The 25,984-nt window shown below is 37.7% G+C and overlaps 1 protein-coding gene across 1 annotated transcript in view; it reads right to left on the bottom strand.

Moving 5' to 3' along the window:
• Positions 1-24,522, bottom strand: part of LOC140241948 (uncharacterized) — a 44,296-nt gene extending 19,774 nt beyond the window's left edge. The window contains exons 1-15 of the mRNA XM_072321694.1: positions 24,433-24,522; positions 23,733-23,819; positions 22,831-22,932; positions 20,819-20,896; positions 19,903-20,049; positions 18,864-18,947; positions 18,442-18,495; positions 16,170-16,295; positions 15,518-15,649; positions 9,813-11,477; positions 9,470-9,692; positions 5,586-9,370; positions 4,618-4,770; positions 3,819-3,959; positions 2,707-2,838 (exon numbers count right to left, since the gene is read on the bottom strand). Of these exons, the coding sequence (XP_072177795.1) occupies positions 2,707-2,838; positions 3,819-3,959; positions 4,618-4,770; positions 5,586-9,370; positions 9,470-9,692; positions 9,813-11,477; positions 15,518-15,649; positions 16,170-16,295; positions 18,442-18,495; positions 18,864-18,947; positions 19,903-20,049; positions 20,819-20,896; positions 22,831-22,932; positions 23,733-23,819; positions 24,433-24,522 (6,999 nt within the window). The remainder of the gene's footprint in view (positions 1-2,706; positions 2,839-3,818; positions 3,960-4,617; positions 4,771-5,585; positions 9,371-9,469; positions 9,693-9,812; positions 11,478-15,517; positions 15,650-16,169; positions 16,296-18,441; positions 18,496-18,863; positions 18,948-19,902; positions 20,050-20,818; positions 20,897-22,830; positions 22,933-23,732; positions 23,820-24,432) is intronic.
• Positions 24,523-25,984: the final 1,462 nt, after the last annotated feature.

Raw genomic sequence — 25,984 nt, 5'->3', positions numbered from 1 at the left:
CCTTGTGAGTCAATTGATTTGCTACAATTGTATATGCACATATTGCACTGCTATAGATACACACATATTGATTTGTCTCCACTTCATTGCCATGGCAATGAGAATATAATCCAGTATTGCCTATATAGATGACATGCAATGCCTATCAAATCCTAAAACATAAAAAAAAAGACTGGATGTTTCAATCTATTTTCAATCCCAGTCATCGTGCAAAACAAAGATGACAATTTTTATCGCTTAAATACCAATAAAAATGCATCTAAGAAGTTGTAAAGTCCATTTTATTCTTCATCTTTTTTTTGGTAAAGGAACACAGTTTGACTATTTAAAGCATGATGTACAAATAATGTAAGAATTGCTTGCATATAAAAAGATGATTTTCTATACTTCTTACAATTACAAATTAACCTTTATTGTTACTGTCTTATCTACATTGATAAAATCTATTTTAATAAAAACAAGTATTGATATGAACAACAAAGGGTGATATAAAACATCATCCAGTAATCACTGGATGATATTCAGTCACAGTACTCCTAATGTAATACAACTGGTACAGCTAATTCAAAACCAAATACCATACATATATTGTCAATCTGCCATTGGTCACTTGCAAAATATGGTATTGATGCAACAAATTAAACATAAATCTGAATGATTAAACATTTGTACATCTAGATATGTTGCAATAATCATAATGAATTGTAAACTCTGGAGTAAGGAAATCAGAGAAAATGAGAGTACTGTTCAAACATCATTATGACACAAAAGTGTTTTCAACACAACTCTGCAAATCTACTGGTATTAATTCCAGTTTCAAGCATTGTACCTTGAAGTTTTGATCTTGACTTCTGTCCAAAATATTTTGCTCCTATGCTGACTGAATACTCTCATCATTACCAAAACATGGAAATGTGCATAATAATATATAATAGGCATAAACAAACAAGAAGGCAATAATACAGAAGAAGTATGCAGAGTAAGCATAAAACATTTATATTCACTTTAGTAGTCACATATTCATTTTGATATTTGCCATAGCAGTGACAATGAATACACAGAATAACAGAGACAGGTTAATTTGTATGTATGCAATAAATGATAAAAGAATGTCAACATTTACAGATAAACCTGAGCCAAGAGAATATAAAATCAATAAGTCATGACTTTTGTTTCACTGGATTAAATAAATATGTGTATACGCCTCATTACCAAGTTTCATTCTGAAATGGAAAATGCTGCAATAGATGTGTTTCCTATAAATGCTGCCAGAGTATTCCTATGTTTATGGTCAGAGGAGTGCACATGTGATAGATTGAAGTAAATGAAAAGTAATTATATTATATTGGATGGCTATGAATGGGATACCAGGGAATATTGGCCCTAACGAGTGCAATATTCCCTGGTATTCCATGAATCAAGGCCATCCAATATAATTATTATCATCTATACAATCAAGTAGAGCAAGCATAAACTGCACAAAATTACCCGGCTTCTACTCGTCTAAGAAGTTGACTCGGCAGTCACATCCCAGCGCTGAAAAGGGGAAGCCCCTAAAACTGCGTACATGAAACAAACAACTAGCAAGATGCTTGCGCGCTTGTGAATTGTAACAAAAACGACGCGCACTAGGAGTAAGCGTTTGCGAATTCAGCAAGCGCTTGCGCAATAGACGAGACAGAATTGAATATGGTATGATCTTGAACGGCAAGTAACAACGGTAGCCTATGGGGAATTAATACGTTGGCCTATGCGTTTCGTTCAATATGCTCTGATATTGAACGGTAAAAATTGAGCGGACTACAATACACGTTTTTAATGCGCCGCTAAAACGTCCTATATAAATGATAATTTGAAGGACGCAATGTAGAGAAATGACATGCAGACAAATGGAAGGCATGTGGTGAAATATTGGAAGACAGTGACGCTATGCTGCACAGCTTCTGCATGTATGAAGATAGTGGAAGGAGAGTTTGCTCCTTCATTCTCATGCATACAATATACAAATGATGCACAGGTCTGAGTGCGTCAGTTGGAATTGTGTGCATAAGGTAACTATGGAATGTTTTAGGCTAAATTCCATAGTTACTGCATGCACACTATATTTCGTCTGACGCACAAAAAGACAAGTGCGTCATCTGTGTTACAGAATGGGTAATTTTCTTGCCAAAAAACCCATTTTTCTATCGTGTTACCTGATGACAAATTCATTGGATGCATTTCCTTTTGGCTTGCCATAGACGAGAGCCCGAAAACCATGCATCAGTTTTTACTGGACGCATAGTTATTCTTAAGAACCATGCATCCAGTAAAAACTGATGCATGATTGTCTCGTACAATTAAGACAAAATACTGAAAAAGTAGAAATCATTAAAAAACAAACTTTTTTGTATTAAAGTTGCTGTTCTATACATTATGCTATTAATAGGGTGCAAATTTGATCATAACTTCTCTTTTTTTCTCCCCATCCAGTCTTAAAATCATCTTTCCTAAAACATGATTATCATATACATACATTTAACATTTCATGATAGACAAAGTGAATCTATCATTAAGCAAAATGTCCTTGCAAGTTTATGTAACCGCACCATCATACATCACATTCACACAAATATTCATACAGGCCGACATACAAACAAAACAAACAAACCTCTAGCATGTTCAGTGAGCGAGGGGAATATGAGAATGATCAATGTTCAGTCCTACCTGAAAGCCAGTACCAGCTTTGCTCTGTCCACCTGTCTGAAATGGATGGACCTGTTGGTCCCTGAGAGTCTGTTTAAGCCTCACATTCTCTCTCACAGACTGGTTGTATAATTCTTGAACCTCGCGTAATTCCTGTCCAATCATCGACGAGCATAGCAGTGACATCATGAGAGCAGGATGGATAGGACACAAAGGACACACCCACCATGAGAATCATAGTTATGATTATGATTATAATGCCATGATGAGAAACACACATTATGATGCAGTGAACAGATAGCTTTTCTGGATAGCATTGCAGGAGATGAGGTGTATATAGAATGGAACCAGAAAGAAACAATGACTAGATGAGCAGAAAAGAGAACTTCCATGCATCTTCATGGTCATGGTTAAATATGAGGTTGTCCTTTTCCTTTCCAATTTGGAAGGAACCTTTATGGCTTATGAAATAGGCTGCGAAAATAATATTTCTGCTGGAATACAATTCTGGATTTTACAAATTTTCAAGCACATTTTTAGCTTCAATTTCACATTCAGTTGATAGAAATGTGTTGATAATCAATTGAGGTAGTAATAGAATGATCATAGTGAATGAATAGCACACTGATTTCAAAAAGTTCACTTGTAAGATAAACATGTATCTTGCCATAGAATTATTCAAATGCCCTAGAACTTACTTTTTCATCAGACTCATTAAATCAATCCATGAACTTGATATGATTTTCAAGAATGTTTTCAATGCAGATTTGAGGCCAGATTTTAAGCACTGCACGTGTTGAGAAATATCAAATACAGTGCTGGACCAACTGATGTGATAAATGCTCCGAGGCTGTTCTCAGACTAGTATGAAAATACGGATAATGATTTGACATAATAGTGGCTGAAGCTACACATCACTCCAATGCATAGGAGCTGCAACAGCTGGAAGATGCTTTTGATATATGCATGATATGTGCGACACATTTGAAGAGGGTGATTGCTATGTGTGCAAGAGACATTTATATGTTTCCATTCATGAGCACCATCTACTGTTAAGAGTGCAAGCAAAGGTTGTTGGATTGTTTTGTGTGTATGTCTTTCTCAAACAAAAAGTACCACCCATAGTGTCTCACCTTGTTCTTCTGGTCAAGCCTCATCCACACCTCCCCTGCAGCCCCACTCTCTCTGCCTCCTCCTGGAGTATCGCCATAGGTCAGTGCAGCCAGAGTGGCCTGAGCCTTAAGCTCCTGGTACTCAGCGATGGTCAGGCTTACCTGGACATACGGTGGAAATGAGACATCTTAGTCACCTGATTTTCTGCCTTCTTAATAATTGATCATAAGCAAAAGACAGGATTTTTGCTCCAACAGGACAAGGGTTAACATGGCACAATCACTCCCACATCCACTTGTCTGTTGATATGTCATAAATGAATAAGTAATTGTTTTATACAATTCAAAAATCCATTTCCATTCATAAAAATATCTTACGTGCTACATATTTGAATAAAGATAATAACTTTGTTCCAAACTAAATGGATCTGTTACAATAAGTATGAATATTGAATGAAGGTGTGTATATCATATCATACATGCAATATCAAATTGCTTCATTTCTTTTATTCAAAATTTTAATATCCTGTCAAAACCTTTTGTTACCATATAAGTGATGATATATTCCTGCCTGCTATCATATATATATACATATATGAATATATATGAATATATGACGGATAATAATGTTACCAATCAAAAGTTTGAAGCACACGTAATATTCAAAACATTCTCATTTGATTACAAAGCAGTCGTTCAAATTACATTGTACATTCATTGTAAAATAATGGTCTCAACTACTTAGAAGCACACAAGTTAATATCAAGACCTAATGTTTGAAAAAAAAACAACAACATATAAAGTCAACGGCAATTCTTACCATCCCATGGCTTTTCAGGTCACCCTGTAGCTGCTGCAGTCGCTCCTCCAGTTTGACCTTTGACCTCTCCAGGTCCTCAGCATTCCTAATGGCTGCCTGTAGGTCTGCTTGAGTGGAATCTAAGTCCAGCTGAAGCTGATTCACTCGAGATGCCTGGGGGAAAAAAAAGAGAAATATTTCAAATATCAGTATTTCATGATGCTCCAACCTCTCCACACATTCTTTTTCAAGTCAGGATTAAGGTACTGTGCTATAACTTTCAAGACTTCTTTTTGTACAAAATGACAATGAGAATATGACAACTCAATTAAATTGAATAAAACATCCTTTAATCATAGAGAGAAATGAAACTTTGTTTTGTGCAACTGTGAATGTATCAAGCATCTCTTTTTTAAAGAGAAAATATGAAATGGACATATACAGGACTGCAAACATTCCTACAGGATGTAAACCCACTGGAGCAGCAACAATGACGGGATATCTGATTAAGCTGAAATTAGGGTGCTTCATTAACACATTCTGTCCACGATTAAAGCGAACTCTCAAAGCAGTAGCATTATCCTTTCTAAAGTTATTAGAGTTTAAAGTGAAGAGTGTGTATAGGGTTTTTAACCCGTTGAGGACGAGTCCCGAGTATACTCGGGCAGGTGTCTATGGGAAATGCGTGTTGTAGCAAAATCAAACCGTCCGAAACGGGTTAAGAAATGAAAAGGGGACTTTATAAGACACACCTAATCCCACTATTCTACAAAAAAAGTGTTTGAGAAAAACTTTTAAAAACACAATTTCCTGTTTGTTTTAGGATTCCAAACTTTAGGAAAATGTAGAAGAAGACTTGCTCTTTCAGAAAATATGAAGAACTTAAGATTGGATGGGTTGACCCATTCCACCTATTTTCAGTTTTCACACAAAATCAATGTGTGTGACTTTTTTTTGGTATCCCAGATATCTGAAATTACTATACATACCTTTTCTTTCATGATGGACACCTCTCCCTCTAACTCCTTGACCTGCTCTTGGAGCTTTAGTTCCCTCTTCTCGGCATTTTTCATCTGCAACCTAAAATTGCTCTCTCCTATCTCCATCTCAGACATTCGGTTCTGAGTCACCTGCTCTCGACTCTTCAGGGAATCCAGCTTCTCCGTCAGCATCTCGTTCTCATGCTTGAGCTGGCCGTTGTCCAAGTTGGTGAGCTTCAGCTCCTCTTCAGCCCTCCTGCTCTGCCTCTTAGCCTCAGCAACAGCTTCCTCCATCTTCTGCACCTCTTGCCTCCACTCCTCGTCTGCCTTCTGCAAGAAGCTGACCTTGTCTTTCAGGGCAGCCTCAGCGTCACCCGCTCTCTTCAGCTTCTCCTTGAGAGCCGCCTCCGAGACCAGCATGTCCTTGAACTTCCCTTCCAGAATCTTGTTGGAGGCCATCGCACCGTCCTGTCCCATCTCGCTCTCCTGCAGTCTCGACGTCAGCATTTCTATGCTCTCCTCCAGGGTCTTTGTGGTTCTGCTCATCTGTTCATTGCTTTCTGCCAAATCTCGTCCAGCCTGCTCTTTCTCTCTCAACTCCTGAGACAGCTCCTGCTGCGACCTCTCAAGCTCTTCGACGAGGGCGTTGAGAACATTTACATCTTCCTCCAGCTTGTCTTTTCCTTCTTTTAGCTCATTGACTTCATTTGCAAGAAGCTTCATCTCAGTCAACTGTTCCTGATTCTTTGCAAGTGCAGAAGACAGCTGTGCTTGCACATCCTCAAGTTCTGCACTATCTTTCCTGTCACTGGGTTCCTGTTTCTTTGATCTCGTCTTCACAAGTTCGTCCTTCAAGCGCTCAATTTCTTGGTTTTGCTCCTCGCTAATTTCGGTGGCTGTCTCTTCACTTTCCTTTGTCTCTCTTAACTCTTCCCTAAGTTCTTCCTGTACCCGTTCTAGATCAGCAATCTTTTTCTTCAAAGAGTGCACGTCCCCCTCACTGTCGCTGGCTTGCTTGGAAGACTCTGCCTCAGGTCTTTCATACTCACTGGAATCTTTTTCTTCCAGGAATTCCTGAAGTTGGTCCTCCAGAGACTGCAATTGAGTCACTTTCTCTGTCAAAGTTTCAATTTCTTTAGCTTTGTCTTTACTCTCTCGTTGAGCATTGTCAACTGCTCTCTGCATTGTAGAATGTTGCTCTTCAAGAGACTGACGTAGATCTGCATTTTGCTTCTCCAGCTCATCCACTTTTATCATCAAGTCTGCAATCTTCTCCTGACTTTGGGTCAGAGCATCAGCTGCTACTGAATGATGGGATTTTGAGCTTGCGTCGTCTTTGGCTGAATCTTTCCTTTTACCCTCTTGGAAATTCTTCCTGTAAGTCCCCAATTCACCAACTTTTTCCTCATCTGGGACATCTTCTATCCCTTGGTAGTCAGCATCATCATCCTCTTCATCTAAACAGTCAAATATGCTGTCATCCTCTTCGACTTTGCTTGGGTCCAAGTCACTGAGTCGCCTTTTCAGTCTAGCCTCCTCTGATTTGGCCACTTGCAGCTTTTGTCGCAGGTCACTGTTGGAGCTTTGCAGTTCGTCAATTTCCTGGGTGAGTCCTGACTCCCTCTTCATCATGATGCTGTCTGCTTGAGCAAGTGTCTCATTAAATGCAAGCTGGCGCTGCTCAAGCTCAGAGATCTTTTCCTGCAATTTCTCCTCGTTGTCCAGGAGATGCTGGATCCTAAGCTGGAGGGCTTCTATTGTTGGTGTGGTTTCAGCCCGTTCAATATCATCATCACTTTCTTCTTCATCATCACCAAACCTGCTCTTGCCGAATCCATCACTTTTCTCTTTCTCTCCAGCAGTAGCATACTGTGGCGGAGCCATCATGTATGTACCACCCACTTCCTTGGCGACAATTTGCTCTTCTATTTGAGCTTGCTCTCCAGCTGTCCCAATACGTCTCAGCATGTCTTCTTCTGTTTTCTCAAGATCCCTAACTCTAGAGCGAAGCTCGTTGCAAGTATCATCAAGGGATGCCAAGTTCTTCTTTGTTTCATCGAGTTCCATTGTAAGTTTTTCTATAGTATTTGCATTTTCACTGAGCATCTTGCTCTTCAATACACAATCATCCTCAGTTCTTTTATTCATTGCCTGCATCTCTTGTAGAGCTTCTTCTTTCTCATCGAGTGTCTTCTTCATTTCAAGGAGTTCCATCTTCTTTTCCTCCATGATTCCTTCATGTTCTGCCAAGAGCTTTGCTTTGCATGCAAATTCATCCTGAAGTGATTCCACTTGGAAGCTTAACTCTGCAATAGACTGTTCGCCTCCAACTTTCTGCTCCTCCAGGAATTCTATCTCCTTCTCCATGGCCTTCATTTGTTCCTTGAAAGTGGATTGCTCCTCCTCGGCCTGTCGCAGTAAGTCCATTATGCGAAGGTTCTCCTGTTCCAAGTCAGATAGACTTTCTGGTGTGAAGAGGGGATCAGTGTTTCCAGCTCTTGCCTCTGATTCAGCACACTTTGTAAGAAGTTCCTCATTCACAAGTTCATATTCTTCCAGCTTCTTCTGAAGTTCATTATTTTTAGCATCAACAACAGAAATTTGCATGTTTGCTTCTTCAAGCTTGGTCTTGACCACATTAAGCTCTTTCAACTTCTCTTGCAAGTCACTGTTACTCTGTTCAAGAGACTTTAGCTTTGTTTCCAAGTCTACCTTTATTTCTTGGGCTGATTTGAGCTCTGCTTTGTGCTGTTGAAGTTTCTCTTGTAGTGCACCAAGCTCCATATCCTTACCCTCCTCATTCTTGGGATCTTCCCTGGCAGCCAACTCTTCCAACTTCAAAGTTAACTCATCCTTTTCAATATCGAGGAGAGCAACTTGCTCTTGTAATTCTTGTATGGCCTGGTTGGCATTATCTAGTTCTTGGACGTACTTGGTGATTACCTTATCCTTATCTGCTTTTGTTGATTCGAGTAGTTCAGAGAGTTCAGCCTCTGATTGCTGGAGAAACTCTGCCTTTTCCATGAGCTCCTGTTCTGACTTTTCAAGCTGAGTGATCCTATCACGTAGTGTGCTTGTTTCCTCCTCCTCATTGATAGTAGCTGTCTTTGTAGTATTCTGAGGCAGGTCATCACTCAGGACAAAGTCCTCATCATCTTCCCCATAGTCGTCATCAGAGTAGTTATCTACATGAGATGCACCAGTCCTGCCAGTGTCCAGGGCCCCAAGGCCTTCATCCAGGAGAGAAGGTAGGCTATGCTGAGTGTTCCCCATATCATCCCCTGCCAGCTTGCTCACGACTTGCAGTTCCTCCAACTCTGTCTCTACCTCCTGCAGTTTTTCTTTCAGCCTTTGATTGAGACTTTCTAGGCTGTCTGCCCTTTCTTTCTGCATTTCTGCTTCACTCAGCAAAAGACCCCTGCCCTCTTCCAAATCTGCTACCTTTTCCATCAGTTTCTGCTCAGTTGACCTCAGCTCATCAAATTTCTCTTCATAGCTGAGCTCTGTCTCTCGCATTTCTGTCACTGTATCCTCTAATCTTGCTGAGAGCTGTTTGTTAGAAGACTCTGTCTCCTGCAATTTACGTGTTAACGTTTTCTCTATCATCTCCAACTCTACTATTCTGCTCCTGAGCATGTCCTCATTATCAATGACACTGTCTTTGAGAAGGTCCTCAATTCCTGCCATTTTTTCTTCTAGCTGGGCCTTCTCAGACTCCAGCAACTGAACTTGATTTCTGAGATCCATCACAAGTGTAACATTGTCTCCTAATTGCTGCTTCAACTTTTCAACATCTTCCACACCATTGGTTGTTGTACTTGAAGGAGTGGTCTTTGTTTCTAGTGCAACAGATGCTATGATCTCATCTTCACCAGCACCAGCTAAGCCATGACCAGAGCTCTGAGAATGCAGATGAAGTTCTTTATTTTCTAATTCTTCTTTCAAATTTTTGTTTTCCTGAATAATCTGTTCTTTTTCATTGTGTTCTGTTTCATACTTTTCTGTCATAACAACAAGTTGTCCTTGAAGTTTTGCCAATTCGGCAATCTTGGCAGAAATTTGTTTTTCCAATGAGCTCTGCATTTCTGTCAAACTATCCTGAGCTGTTTTTAACTGCTCCCGGGTATTTGCAACTTTCTCTTCCATCTCCTGTTTATATACTTCTGTCTCTGTGAGAGAAAACTGCAGATGTTCAATCTCATCATTTCTATCTTTCAACTTGGAACTCCATGAAACTTCTTGCTGTTCCATCTGTGCTTGCAATTTGATTGTTTCTTCTTCCAAAAGCTTCAACTTCTTTTTGTATGCATCCACCTCCTCCGTCCATTTGTTGTCATTTTCATCTTGCACCAACTGTACCTGTGCTTTCAGTTGCACTATTTCAGTGTGCTTCCTAGCTAGGTGAGTTTGAGTCTCTTCAAGGCCTACTTCAAGCTCCTTCACTTTGCTCTTCAGCTGATCCTCAGACTGTCTGCTCTCCTTTTCCTGAACAACTTTGTTTTCCAGCATGGCAACAGTTTCCTCTAATGAGGTGATGGTTTCATCATTTTGCAACAACTTCTGTTTTGCACCTTCAAGATCCTGTTGCAGGCTCTCATTTACACTACGAAAGTCTTTCAGCTGAGAACTTTCCTCTCTCAATACTTTGATTCTAGCATCCTTCTCTGCTATCTCCATCTCGTATTTTTCTAAGATTTGAACATTCAGTTGCTCCAGCTCTTTGACCTTTTGCTCTGCTGCATCACACTTTGAGGCCAAAGCGGTGCTATCAATATCTTCCTGATCAATTCTGCTCAGTTGTTGTCTACACAATTGCAGCTCCAAGTTGACTTCATCATTTTTCTCTGTGAGCTGATTAAGTTGCTCTTTCAGACTTTGTTCAGATGTTTGGAGGTCTTTGACCACCCTCTTTAATGTGTCTTCCTTCATTTGGTACTCAGACAGACTGTCTTGTAGACTGTTGTCTACCTCCACTTCCCGCATCTTCTCAAACTCAGACATCTGATCCTTGATAACTTGTTTCATGATGCGGGATGTTGCTTTCATGTCCTCAATCTCCTCATCTTTTCGCCGACATTGCTCTTTCAGCTCCTCATTTTGAGATATCAGCTCAGATATGTCTGTCTGCGTATCGTCATCAATATCATCATCGTCATCAGGAAATACATCAGAATCAACACTGATCACTTTCTTCTCTGTGGACACAATCGGGGGAGGCTTGCTACTAGGAATCTGTGGAGCCTCATCATCATCATCATCATCATCATCATCATCATCGCTTGGTTTCTCATCCGAGTTCTCATCACTACTCGCGTCACCATACATGTTCCCTTTAACTTTGGATTCCTCCCTCTTATCAAAACTCTCTCTTCTTTCCCCATGTTCTTTGTTTTGCTCATCATGTAAACTTGCGCTTTGTGTGGCTGGGATATCACTAATTGGCTCCATTGGTGGAGCCAAGTCCTCAAGCACTCCTGGAACTATCCCAACCTTCAAGTCATTAAACATCTCTGCTGACAGTTTCCTCTTCGAAGCAGATGCAGCAGGCATATCACCATCCTCCTCATCATCTGGGAGTGGAAGACTAAAGGAGGATCCAGTATCATCATCTGATAACACATCTGATTCCTCATCTCCTTCTCCTGCCTCTGGTTTCCGCGGCAACATCTCCACGGCATCCCCCGAGGCGGTGGATCTGTCAGTTCCCTTCTCCACAGCCTGAAAGAGTTCCTCCACAATGGAATGTTCGCCATCTTGATCGGACTGATCCTGCAGGAAGTTGAGCTGCGTATCTGTGGAACTCTTGGCCCCTTCTATCTCTTCCCACAACTGCGACTCCACCTGGAGTTCGGAGCTGGTTCTGTCTGTTTCAGTCTCCATGAAGCTGGAGTGATGTCCATCCTGGAATTTAAACCAAAAAAAATGTTTACTCCAAAATTTATACATTCTCTTCAAGATGTCACTAGTGAACCAGCCAGCTCTTTTGTCTGTAAACTGTGTGTTGAGTTCAATGCCCTGTAGGTTTTCAACTAAGAAGTCAACATAATTATTTTCAGTACCAATGTGCATGTGCAGTATTCCACTGCCTCTCTGTGTGTAATGAAATAATGCCCAACACAAGCCTGACTCAAATTGTTTGAGGTCCAATGGTAGACATTCCAAGCTGTTCCAATATTCAGTACAAAACACTGAAAGAAAAGACCAACACAATTTGCAAGGCAAATTGTGAAATTTTGCAAGACTCCCATGACTGAAAACAAAAAGAATTACAGACTCATACATTGTAATGTTCCATCTGGTGAAAATGCATCAAACAAAGCAATTATGAATACTACTCCATGAAAACAGACTGTTGCGCTAGAAATGTAACATAGGCTTTACAAGAAAATCGATTAAGGGTATATAATTACACAAGTTATTAGCTGTGATTATGCGATGTGTCAGCATTCAGTGACATGAATGGTGATGGCTGCAACAAACAAAAACACACATACACATACAAAGAGCAAAAGCCCTTTAATAATCATATCAATGGTTATAACAAAGCCAGAGATATTAAAGTTAAGACCAGAAACAGGCATGATATCAATAAGATGGAACATTATGTTCTGCAGTGGCCTTCCATGAATATATCAACTTCTTTTTAATAATAAACTGCATTTCTCTGACAGACATTCAAAATAAAGTACCTTCAAAAATCATTGTAACCAGTGAATTATTTTCACTCTGTCATAGACAAAAATTAAATAGAATTGTATTATTCTGCAAATGAGCTTAAGGCACAATCTCATATACCAGGTATTTCACCTGTTACCCAAATACCCATTCACATAGAAAACACACATTCACAAACATGATATTCTAGTTAATGGCAACTCGATCTGCATCACAGTTGTAGCAGCTAAATCCATGCCAATCTATTAGCAATAGTGGATGCAATATACACTTTGAAGATGGACTGATCTTCCTATACAGCATAACACACATGTCCCATTCACCCCAGCCCAAAAATACACAGGACTAGTCTTCAACAGGTTAATTGACCTCTATATATATATATGGTTAGTGCTAATGTGTCCACAAGAAATCTTTAAAAACTGGTAATTAATCTAATTAATGTGAACTGAAATGTTATGTTGCAATATATCACAAGAGTATTTCATTTGCCAAAATTATCTTACTTCCATATATAACAAGACAAAAATATGAGGGGTGATGTCCATTTGCACATTGCACACATGTCTAGCACATGTTAACATTAAAACTTTTAATTCAGTTTTAACACAAATATTTGGTATGATAGGTTTCCTTTAAATTGCAAGTTTGTGTAATTTAGGCCTAGGGCACAGATGAACTTGCAACTATCACAATATAAGAAGAGATTTTTAAACAGATAGCATTGGTTAATTGCCATGTACATTCCATCCAAACATCTCACATATCAGAATCATTTGCCCTGTCCTTTCAACAAAGAAATTTAGCACTCATCACATATTATGTTATGCATTTCTATCACATTACTATCTCTCACAGTAGACATCACACTAATTCTTCTGACACCCCATCCTATCCTATCTTTCATGAGGGGAAAAACCTAGCTACTAAGCTGCTAATTGTGTTAACATTTACGTAACCTATACAACTCCAGGAAATATGGAGGCCTAAACACTAGTTTCAGTATATACACTGGACTACAAAATACACTTTAATTCCCTGATGGACATACATGTGTAAGTCTCTCTTACCCTATTTCAGAAGAGTGTAGGAATTCCAGTACATCATCATGAGCGATGAACGACAGAAAAATATCCCACGCAAGTATACAAACAAGAAGCCATCTGCATATATCTGGGTTCTACCAGCAGCAGAGCATTCAAACTTGCTTCTAACGTACACACAGACACAGACACACATCGCTTGCACCCACGAGAAGCCTTGTATACTCAAGTCTTTAGTCATAGAGGTGGGAGCACTCAAGCGTGGTGAAACCTAAACCTGTTGAGAGTCAGTCAATAATACCCCCATTTGTGGGAGCTGGAATTCAAAGGGGGTGGGGGGGGGGGGGGCAGCTCTTTCTCTCTCAAAGGACTAGTCACTGCCAGGAAGCCCATTCAATTTCTCACTGCATTCTTCAAGCCTGAAGACATCTTTTGTTCTACCAACAGGTTTGAATCCATCTTCTTTGAAAGGACTGTTTTCATCAATAATTATTCTAGACATGAGTTCGGGGAAAGAGGCTATTTCCCCAATAAACTTGAAAGATATTGTGAGCAGGGTAAATATTTACATTATTTGACAAAACTAAGCCATTACCACATAGATACATAATTAGCATAAGCGTCTACATGTAAACGGTCTATCGTCTTTCAGATTTTCATATTAACTGTGATGGAGTATGTGAGAAGATTTTAGGAAGATGACAGCCTCTTTGAAGAATACTGAAGTCATATGGTGCATGTATAAAGCTTCATCTGAAGAAGTGTAGGAATTTTCTTCACAATACATGTTTCAAACCAGCCCCTACTCTTCTAGATGTATATATTAACAAACAATGCTTTATAGCTACAGTAACATATCAAATGCATACACACATTCTTTGAAATATTCTACCCATCTTCAAATCTGCTTCCATGAGACAAAGACAACATACAGTATTTGTGTAAAATAATAATCTCAGAAAAAGATTCAGCTCATAGAATTCAATTTATAAAAATATATCATTACATTAATGGAAGTATTGCAAAACACGCTGCATTAATGAACTGACAATCTTTACCTCATTCACTGATTTCATAAATTTGCATGATGCCAGCAGTGTCATTGTAAGCACACATATTTATCATAGGACCTAAGTTTTGTCTTCTCACCATTATCTTGATAATCCAGGTTATCAAATCAGTTGGTGATTTCAAATGATTTGTGTTGGTGTAGCAAAGATGTGGGAAGACAGGGGAATTCACTTTATACAAAATCGATATGATGAAACCAGCTGCAAGAGGACTATCAGACAGACCTTCCACTTCTACTCTCATTGCTAGCTGCCTACAATCTGTACATATCAGCATCTGACATCGTAAATCGTCTCCTCTATAAGAGCAGGAAATATCATGACAAACACCATATCCATGATTATCATAATCATCATTTTGACCACAATGAGCATCATCACTATCACAACCAACTTCACCACTGTTCTCATTTTTGTCCTCCTCATCACCACCACCATCAACATCATCATCACCAGGAAGTGACCACTATTATAGGCCTACAGTAATTATCCTCGTTTTTCATCATCATCATCACCATCATCATCGCCATCAATGCCATTATTATTATTGAAACATAAGCAAGATCTCTATCAAACATGTCATTATTGTCATCATTGTCACTGTCATTACCACCACCACCACCACCACCATCATCATCATCGTCTTCACTGCACTTGTCATTAAAGGGTGTGTACAGTTCTGGTCGGGGTGAGGATTTAGCTTTTAACATTTTGCGAGATATTCAGAAACCACTCCATGAGATGTCAAAGAGCATGCAATTCTAAGGGGTATCAAAAGTTTATTTCATGAAAATCCGTTGTGAAATGGCTGAGATATCCAAAATCAAGGTGAAACAAAGAGATCCTAATAAAAGGCGTGGCCTGTCACCTTTTATTATATCACTTTTTTGGATATCTAAGCCATTTGAAAACCAATTTTCATTAATAAACGCTGAATCCTTTTTAAAATTTCATAGGAGGTTTCTCATTATCTCACTTAGCAATGTTCAAAACATGAATCCCCACCTCAACCAGTACTGTACAGTCCCTTTAACATCTGGTACATTGCCACTATCAAACATGTTTTAATTAGTGCACTATAACAGTTGGAAGAAACATTGAAGTTTGAAAGAAATATTAAGGAAACATTTGGTGGAAACCATAGCAACTTTACCCGTCTGAGACTACCGGTGCTTTGCTCCTCAATAACTCCACTGTGATCCTCATCGGTGCTGTAATGCTTGCCACGCCCATTTTCATTCTGTGGACTTGGTTTCTGTTGCACCTTCTCTAGCTCAAAGAGTTTCTATACATCAGGAAAGAGTATGAAACATATGACACATGCAGTGTACTTGATCATCTGAAGATTCATTTTTGTATGTGTGTGAGCTAAAAGGACCGATTTGGCATCATGAATTAAAAACATTCAGACATTCCTTTTATCAGTTTCTTTGTTTCTATGTTATTGCAAACAGCAAAATCAAAATTGAAGTGTTTTAGTTCATGAGCAATTCTATACATACTCACATGCAAAGCAAAAGATGAAGACATCTTTATAAATCATGCTCTAATAAAATGTCAACCATGATAACTCATACATGTATACAAATATTAAAATATTCTGTTTCACTTGGCTCTCAAGACAACATCAAAGTTTGACCAAATCACCTATGCCTCAACTAACAGTCATCATCATTAAGTGTTCTATATAACACATGTTCATACTATTTTATACTTTCTGTGACAGTAATGTGCACAAATTTCACACACATACCTATGGAAAGGAAATTAATGTGTCGCGGATAGAACTAAATGAAAAAACGTACTGCAGTGAGTGCTTGTTTCTCTTCCTTCTGAACCAGGAGTTGCTTCTCCAGAAGCTGGGCCTCATCTTCCATTGAAAGTAGCTGCTGTTTTAGGGCTTCCTTTGATCCTTTGAGCTTACTTATAGCCTGCAGACAGATGAAAAAACAACAAACAAACCAGATTTCAAATATAGAAGAATGCAATTGCAGCATGCAGAAGGTACACAAATAAAGAAAAAGAAGAAAGATTATAGCTGTCTTGTTATCCCTTTGAAGTGTTCCTTTTCTTCTTGACTGGTTGTACATTGAAGTTGGGTGGGTCCAAAAATAATTGCCTAAGAGTATGAGGAATTTGAGGAATTACCTGGCTAAGTTTCATCTCGAATGTAAGATATGCATGGTGACCCACGATTTGCACTTTTGCATGAAGAGTATAAAACGAAGTTATGACCATCAAAGGTGTTGGACCTCATTTGCAAATAATTGTAGAGGTACAGATCAAATTTGGGTTTGGTCATTTCCCGTATATATAACTAATGTTCACCTTCTTTATGACCTGCACATTACTGTCAGGTGTATTGTTGAACACATGCTAAAGACAATTAATGACAGATTCTTTTTAGAGCAATGTATTGTAAGCTGACATTCTCCCTCTGACAGAGAAAGAGCCAAAAAAACAAAAACAAATAAATGTTGCATGGAATTGCTATGTCACCAACAGTGATCTGACACCATTTTACCCTTTGCAGATGAAAACTGTAGTACCGGTACCTCAAAAGCAGCAGACCCAATACTTGCTTAAGAGGGCGCTATAACCTCTGTGAATGGATTTCATGACAGTGTGGCTCAAACACTAAGCCTGTTAAAGCTATTTCTACTGGTCGAATGCATTGAATTGTCACCTACCGCTTCTGCTGACTGTAACACATGTGAGATTGAAGTCAACAATTGGCTCTGTTCATCAGTAAATGGGGAATTCTGAAAAATGAACAAAGAATTAAAAGAAATTGATATATTGATATATTTCTTGTACCATTCTCTTTTAGAAGAAATAAACCAATATCTAACTACATGTATCTACCTATATCTCTATCATCATTGCACTGCAAATTGTTCTTGTTAAGATACATCATTAACAGCAACAGCAATCATCAATACCAAAGACTAAAGACAAAATAAATAAAATCTTAATCAAATCTGGTTTTGTTTTTCAGACACCCTAGCACCATCGTCCCTACCCCCCCCCCCCCCCAAGAAACAAAGAATCGATCAAACAATCAAGTAAACAAACAGAAAACACCTTTGCATATGCTGGATAAAAGTGATACATGTATAGACAACAAAACAAACAAAGCATAAAGTGTTCTTTCATAATTTTGTCAATTATGGGCAGGAAAAATCCTGAGTCACGATATCATATAAATGGTAAAGGCCATCTCAACTGGCAATGCTACTTCTTGATTTAAAATTGACATTTCATAATAAAGCTCACCTAGCTTCAAATCAATCTCGGCTCCTGAAAGCAAAATTACTGTCTTATCTCCTCCCTCAAAGACATGATTAAAACAACAATTGTGACCCTGCATCACAAAACAAACAGAAAGTCGCCAGACATGAAATTTTAGTTAAGAGCATATTCTGAAAGAGCAGACTTTAAGCTTTAAAATGATATATAACTCAAATCAAATGAACTCTCCTAACATATCTATATGCTGGAAAGAAAGCACACACTCAGGAAAAGTGTGAACTGAGAAAAGAGGCTCTGAAGTGCAGTGTCTATTCAAGCGCTTAATCATCTTGTGCAATGAATGGGACAAAAAACAGGATGTTAACTATCGGAGTAACAACAATGAAGGGATCATCAGATTAAACTGAAATTAAGCATGCCTTATGAACACATTCTGTCCATAATTAATGCCAACTTTCAGAGCAGTAGCATCATCCTTTCAAAAGTTATTAGAGTTGAAAGTGAAGAGTGTGTAAAAGTTTTTTACAAAATGAAAAGGGGACTCTAAAGACACACCTAATCACACTATTTTACCAAAGAATGTTCGAGACAAACTGCTAAAAAACACACTTTCCTGCCCGTTTTATGGTCCCAAATTTTAGCATAGTGTAGAAGAAGACTTTTCTTTCAGAAAATATGAAAAAGTCAAGATCAGCTACGTTGACCCACTTCACCTATTTTCAGTCCTCAAACAAAATCAGTGTGTGCGACTTTTTGTTCGTTTGTGATGCACGGTCACAATTATTCTGATTTCAGTCATGCAAAGCTTTTTTTTAATACTCATACCTCACTCTCAGTCAGTTGGTCCAAAAGCTGCTTCACCTCTGGGATATTTCTGACCTGTGATACACACAAAAAAAGAAAGAAAGAAAGAAAGATAAATATCGCCTAGTTACACAGCTGTGTCAAAGATTTACCTATTCAGAATAATTCAATCTTTACAAAACTGCCATACTCTTTACAAATGTGTGAATGGTATTTCTGGCAAGAATAAGATCATTGCAATGGCATGCCTTTTCGGCATAAAAGAGTATTATTTCATCACATCCACTGAACTTCTTTGCATGCTGAATAATGGAAACCAAAATGCATTTGAAAGCATGAATATTCATCAGACACCAGCAGTATGCATCTCAGACTATACTACATGGTCAGGTTGAATATTATTGGCTACAGAAAGAGAAGAATGAGCGAGAGGTATGACTTACACCAAGTTGCTCCTTGGGAACACTGAGTTGAAGGGTCGGACTACCCTCAATCCTGGCGGTAGATTGGATCTGTGAGCTGTTTGGCTAAATCAATATCATTCATCAAATGAAACAATTTTAATAAAACTGTCATACATTCATGATTCAGTTTAACTTGCATCTCCTGCTCTTGTCTCTTGATTTCAACAACAAATCTAAATTATCATAAAAGGTTTTAGAGACCATCATAACAGAGTATTTATCTGATCAATGCCATCATCTGGGGATAAAATGCTAATTTTACATAGTCAATTTGCAACAATGGAAAACAATCTTGTCTCTTGATTTCAACGACAAATAGCATTACAATGAAAGATTTCAGAGACCACCATTACAAAGTATAACTTAAAGTGAATTGATGGCATTGCATTGGAAGAAATGGCTTATTTTACAACATCAATTTTAGCAGAAAGGAAAATAATCTTGTCTCTCAGTATCAACATCAAAACTATAAGATGATACGATATTACAGAAAACACCCCCAAAGGTCAATGGAGAAAAACAGCAAAAAAAAAAAAAAGACCATGAATAGTAGTTATCCTTTTTTTTCACACAAAATTTCCATTTTCCAACACCATTAAAATAGATTGCAGTGCTGCCCTCTACACACACACACACACACACACACACACACACACACAAAGGAAACAACTGTAGAACCTTTTGAGGTAAGAACACAAAAACCATATAGAAAAACGAGTCCATTGACCCGCTGAAGACTAGTTCCAAGTATACTCTCACAGTTGCCTATGGGAAATGTGTGTTATGTAGCACAATCACTTCATCCTCGACGGATTAATCAACTGCATAGCAAGAGTAATTCCCCAACCATGAAAAGAATGTCATAAATCTATTTTAGAGATATTCTATTTCACACAAAACATTAACATCCACAAAATCATAAAATGGTAAGGTTCACTGAAATCGAATAAATCATATTAATGAGGAGAAAGTGTCCACCTTCACAGCACTCTGACTGGCAGCAAAAGAGTGAACCTACCTGCAAAGACTGACCACCTTCTTTCTCCTGAATCTCTTTCAAGGTCTCTTCAAGCTCGAGGACCCGGAACTCCAAGAGCTCGTTCTGATCTTGTGCCCCATCCAGTTCACTCTTTAGCTCCCGCTTGGACTCTTCCACTTCCATCACCTGAGGGCAGCATTCAGATTATGATTTTATTTTTCCACTGTAAATTGATTTAGTACGATTCAGTATTTCATTACTGAGTTCATGATAGTGTTATCAGTTCAAGTCTTTTTTTGTCCATCTCTAACATAATCAATAACACATATTTATAATGAAAATGGAAATAAAAGGAAAGAGACATCAACATAAGTAATCAAAAAGCAGGGTACATCACACTTTTGATGAGAGTTAAAGACATGAAACATTTGAGTCAGAAATATTTTGGGGCTGCATAATGATCATCATATTTTTCAATCTCAAAATTTTCTACATTTCACACCTGAAAAATCTCACTCCCTCTCACATTTGACTCGGCCTATTTTCCCCTTTTGAAATTATCAGAAAGAATAAATATAATCACCTTTCATCTCACAATGACAACGAGGATTACTTTACCTGCAAGTTTGCATCGTGAATGTATACAATGACATATCATTTGGTTGTAAATTTTGATGACTACTCAGTATACACATATCGCATTTCATGGAGCAGATATGTGTTAAATTTCATACTCGGAAGTCCCGACATGAATGGAAAATTTGCCAGGGTCTTGCACGCTATATACCATCACCTGCTGTCTCAAATTTCATAAATATCATGGCTATTATCCCTTTCTGTGCCATGAACTTTGGACAGAATGTAAAATGCTACGGTGTTTGTTTATTTGCTTGTTTGTTTTTGTGCCAATCAGTACTCAAAGCACGCTATTAACGATTGAAAGATTTGAACTCACCCTCTTTTTCAAGGCAGACATTTGGTCTTCATAAAACTCTCGCTCTGCCTGCCATTCAGAACCAACCACCGGAAGAGACTGAAAACAAAAGTACAAACAAACAAACACAACATTAGCACTGGTATTAGGGTTTAGCAAATTCACTTCTGCTATTTGTATCCATGGAACATCATATAATCGGCTGCAAAACCTGTTATTGGTGAATAGTGATGTTCAATTTTTTATAAAGATTAAGCAAAATCTGTTTCACTACGGAAGCAACATACAATCAGCTGCAAACCACACTGTTTGTAGATAGTGAAACTTAATTTGGTATCAAGATTTAGCAATATCAGTGTACTAGAGATATGAGATGCAATGCCCAGTCAACTAGAAAATAAGATACTTGTAAATGATGATACTCAGATAATAAAAGTGCATTATCCTATTTCTGGATGAAGTAAAACTTGCCTCAGCAAAAGCAAGCAAGGACACAAACAAACCATCCAACAGTTTTGAAGAAAAAAAAAATGAGTATAGCACTGTAATATTGGGAAGGGTATGTCATGATATCATGCACAGACCTTTCTAGAAAACAAAGACAAAAAAATATCATGATAAAGATGAAGATGGAATACAATCCATGATGACATTGAGGTGATGAAGATGATGGTGGTGATAAATATGATATTGGGATGATGATGATGATGATGATGATTATGATGATGATAATGATGTTGAGATGATAATGACGATGGTAATGATGAATGACGATGATCATGATGACAATAATGATACAAATTATCATGATGATGATGATTAGAAAGAAAATGATTAGAATTATTATGATGATGATGATGGTGCTTCTTAATACTGGTGAAGAGGGCAATGATACCAACTATAAAGAAATCAAAGATACCTCACACACTATTTAAAGATTGAGATATAAGATTGCAAATCAATTTACCACATCTTTATCAATTTCTTCAAGGGACGCCCATGACACATCAAGAGAAGTTGGTGTAATGGACCGCTCTGTGCTGATATTAGGGTCACCATCATTTATACTTCTGTGGGAGGCATGAGATGATCTCCCATTACTTTGTCGTGGGATGGGTGATGACACTCTTGCAATCTGCAAATGAAACATGTTCATCCTGCTGTTTAACCTCTTGCTCTGAAAAACAACTACTTCCCACTGATTTCATATATGTTGTAACTCCAATAACCATAATAAATGCCTTAAGTATCAATCTGTTCTTGTTTCATATCATTGAGTATGCCCAGGGCAGAGTACTTTTTTTATAGCTTTGATGAGCATGCAGGCTGGGAAGGAACTGGGGTAAAGAAGCTTTTGTGTGCCCCTAAAGCTTTGTTCTAATTTCTTGTGTGTGTTTGTGTGTGTGCGTGTGTGTTTATGAATGATTTCATTTTAGATTTGTATAATGTATTTTTTTATGTATATGCTGTTGTAAGTAGGTATGAGTTATATGATAGATATATTCAAGGGATATATGTTTGGCATATGTCAATATTTTCTTGTGAAGAATTATCAGTGGGACTGATTCATAATCGAGATATTTATGTTAAAGAGAGATTTTTGCAATATTAATTGAAAAATGGATTTGTTTGTGTTTTTAATTGTATTTGTAATGTATTTGTTCATGTTACACCCAGAATGGGTTGATTCACGAATGATTTGAATGAAATCAATGAATATCAAGGGGAAAAAAGTGTGTGTGTGTGTCTGTGTGTGTAATAGTGAGTATGTGTGTGTGTGCATATCTTATTTGAACTGTTCTGGGCATGATAAAATGTAAATTGTTGCCTGGTTCTTGTTTCATGTATTTCTTTTTTCAAACAAGATTCTAGTTTCTGTGATTAATAGCTGGGCACAGTGGCTTTAGGCCAGTAAGAAACAAACAAAATAAAACAAGAAACATTCATTTGAGCACAAACAAAATTAAGCATTGAGCGCTATTATATATTAAATATTTTGTACAAGGCAGTACTTTGCTATGAAAGTTGCATACCTTGTTGTTGGACCCCGAGAGTTGAGAAGTTGGGGATGATAGTTGTGGTGGACTGGCCCTACTCAGAGTCAGCCTAGGAATTCTGGGTGACACACTCCTTTTCTGTGAGACAAATTACCCAAAAATGTCAAGGTGTTCGCAATGCAGATTACAATTTAATTCTGTTTTACCTAAGGCCTTAAAACATGACAATTTCACTGGTATGTTTTCTCTTGGTTAATCAGTAATTCAAGAAGCAATCAAATTTCATTTCAACCTCTACAAATTATGTGGCATTAAAGTTGATGGTAGATTCCGCTTAAGCCATTAACACAGTCTCATTTATTATCAATAGTTTCCCATCCAAACCTCATTTCAACATGACTTGATAGACCAAAGTGCCTCTTTTGATTTTAATTGTAGCTGTTATGTTGTTGAACTGCCCCACAATACAACTATTTGTATCAAACAAGTGCACAGGATGCTGATAAGAAAAATATGAATACACTTAGGGTTCTACCTGGTATAATTATATCTATGTTTATAGTAAGCTGGCATATTTCACTTCAAGTGTTACATGTTTATATAACAGAAAATGTTTAAATATATATATATATACCATGTCAGTAATCTGGGCCCCATTTCATAAAATATGTTAGAATGACAAGTCCTGTTGGCAAGGCAACTTCTCATGGCAACAGCCAATCAGGTAGCTGGATTCTTGTTCTAATCATATCACAATTGCTATTCCAGCAAGAGTTGTTATCTTATCAACTTTTTTTTAAATGAGATACAGCCGCGTCTATTGCATTTAAGACCATTGAGGACGGGCTCATGAAGCTCCTTGATTTTGCTATCCACACATTTCCCATAGTCACCTGCCTGAGCATACTTGGGACTAGTCTTCAGCGGGTTAAGCTTACCTTCGGAGTGCCAGTCTGTGAGTGACTGTGTGGACTTGTTCGAACAGGAATCTTACTTGGAGGGGACGACTTGCTCTTGGTCCATTTCTATAGTTTTTCAGAGGAGGCAGAAATAAATAGACATTGTCACATAATTCTATTCACCAGCATTTATTTATTCATACTATTCATTTATTAGTCTTGTTATCAGCTGCCTTCCAAAGACCTGCTCTGAGCCATCAAACAAAGGATTGCTGTTGATGATGAAAATAACATAGAGTTACTAATGATGAAAGATATATCAATGTAGATTTTGATGAGGATGAAATGATGAAAGATGTTGATGTTCACTGTAAGAGCAGATTGCATGTGCATGTTTGTGTGTATGAATCTGTGAACAAGTGTACATGTGTGTGCATTTATGTGTGTTTAAGCGAGTTTAGGTACAAGTATAATTTATGCATGTCTCGGTAAATGTGTTGAAGGTTACAACTGGTGGTCCAAGAGATCTGAGCTATGCATAATGTACACAAAATAACTCTGGAGCACCCATTCATATGACCAGCAAAATAGGTTTATGTTGCAAAAACAAATAGGCCCTATATACGGCCATAATTAACAATATTTTACAGAGCATTATTTTTTTTTTTCAAGAAAGATGAAAGCTCCTGGATACTGTGAGTGTTTACAAAAGAGTAAACTGAAAATTTCTGTGACTTGCCTCCTGTGTGCTATTATCTGCTGATGAGACTCCGGCACTGCCATCTTCTTTACTCCGTGATGTGCCCTGGGCCTCTTTTGCCTCCTCCATCTTGACTGGGTTTATGTCCTAGAGGCCACACATGCCTTCTGTGACCGCATCTTCAGTCCACATAATGTCTCATGTGTTTCTGTGGTCAGGGTTACACAAAAGATTACTGACAGTATAATATACACAAACACACAAACACAGACACATCTCTTATAATCTCTCTCTCTCTTTGTATATATAATATATAATATGTATTTATACAGTATATATATATATATATATGAAGAGTTTGTTTGCAAAAACCGATAAGTCCATATTTGCCAAATGGAGATATTTGCGATTAAAGGTGAAGAAAAATAAAGAGAATAATAAGAAAATTTTTGCTTCTTTTGACCATAACTTCAAAAATATACCTTTATATGTAGTGACCAATATATCATTTAAAAGGTATTATTTTGTACTTTATGACAGAGATCGTACTTCAAAATCTTCAAAAATGGACTTATTGGTTTTTGCAAACAAACCCTTCATATATATATATATATATATATATATATATATAGTATATATATTCAAAGAGTTTAGATGCAAAAAATGGATATCAATTTTTTATCAATCTGAGACAAAAGACAAAAAAAAAAATCTGAAGAAAATTATTCAAATATATGTAATAACTTTAAGAGCATCTTCAAGATATTTCTTGTGATGTAACAAGTGTGGTACATCATATATATTTTATTTTTTTCTCCATTTGATGATAACCTTACTTTCAAAAAATAGAAAATGGTATGTACCACTTTTTGCATTCAAACACTTCATATACATACTTGTATCTACATACAGACATCTATACAGTCAAACCATAGAGACAAGCTTGATGATGTAAATTCATATTTTGTACTAGCTTTTCCTTCACTGGTGAATCAAGAGCTGTAACAGCAGGGTAACACTCTATAAAGAAATTGAACCAAACGGCAATTTGTTCCAATGTTATGTCTGTTGCAAGGACAATTCATCATGTAGTGTTTGCCATATCACACTCTGTTTCACACACTGGAGACACTGGTAACAACATTCATCACAAACACTTAACAGTGAAGTTTAAAGGGACTGTACAGTACTGGTTGAGGTAGGGATTCATGTTTTGAACATTCCTAAGTGAGATAATGAAAAGCCTCTTATGAAATATGAAAGCGCATGTAATTTTGAGAAGGATTCAACGTTTATTTGATGAAGATTGGTTTTCAAATGGCTGAGATATCCAAAAAAGTGCTAATAATAAAAGGCGACATGCCCCAACTTTATTAGTATCTCTTTGTTTCACCTTGTTTTTGGATATCTCAGCCATTTCAAAACCGATTTTCATCGAATAAACTTTTGATACCCATTAGAACCGCATGCTCTTTGACATCTCATAGAGTGGTTTCTGAATATCTCACAAAACGTTAAAAGCTAAATCTTCACCTCGACCAGAACTGTACACACCCTTTAAAATATTGATTCAGATATGTTTGTATATGGG

Source organism: Diadema setosum, chromosome 18, assembly GCF_964275005.1.
Source record: "Diadema setosum chromosome 18, eeDiaSeto1, whole genome shotgun sequence".
Taxonomy (NCBI): domain Eukaryota; kingdom Metazoa; phylum Echinodermata; class Echinoidea; order Diadematoida; family Diadematidae; genus Diadema; species Diadema setosum.
Note: the sequence above shows the minus strand (reverse complement) of the source record. Positions and strands in the feature narration are given on the sequence as shown.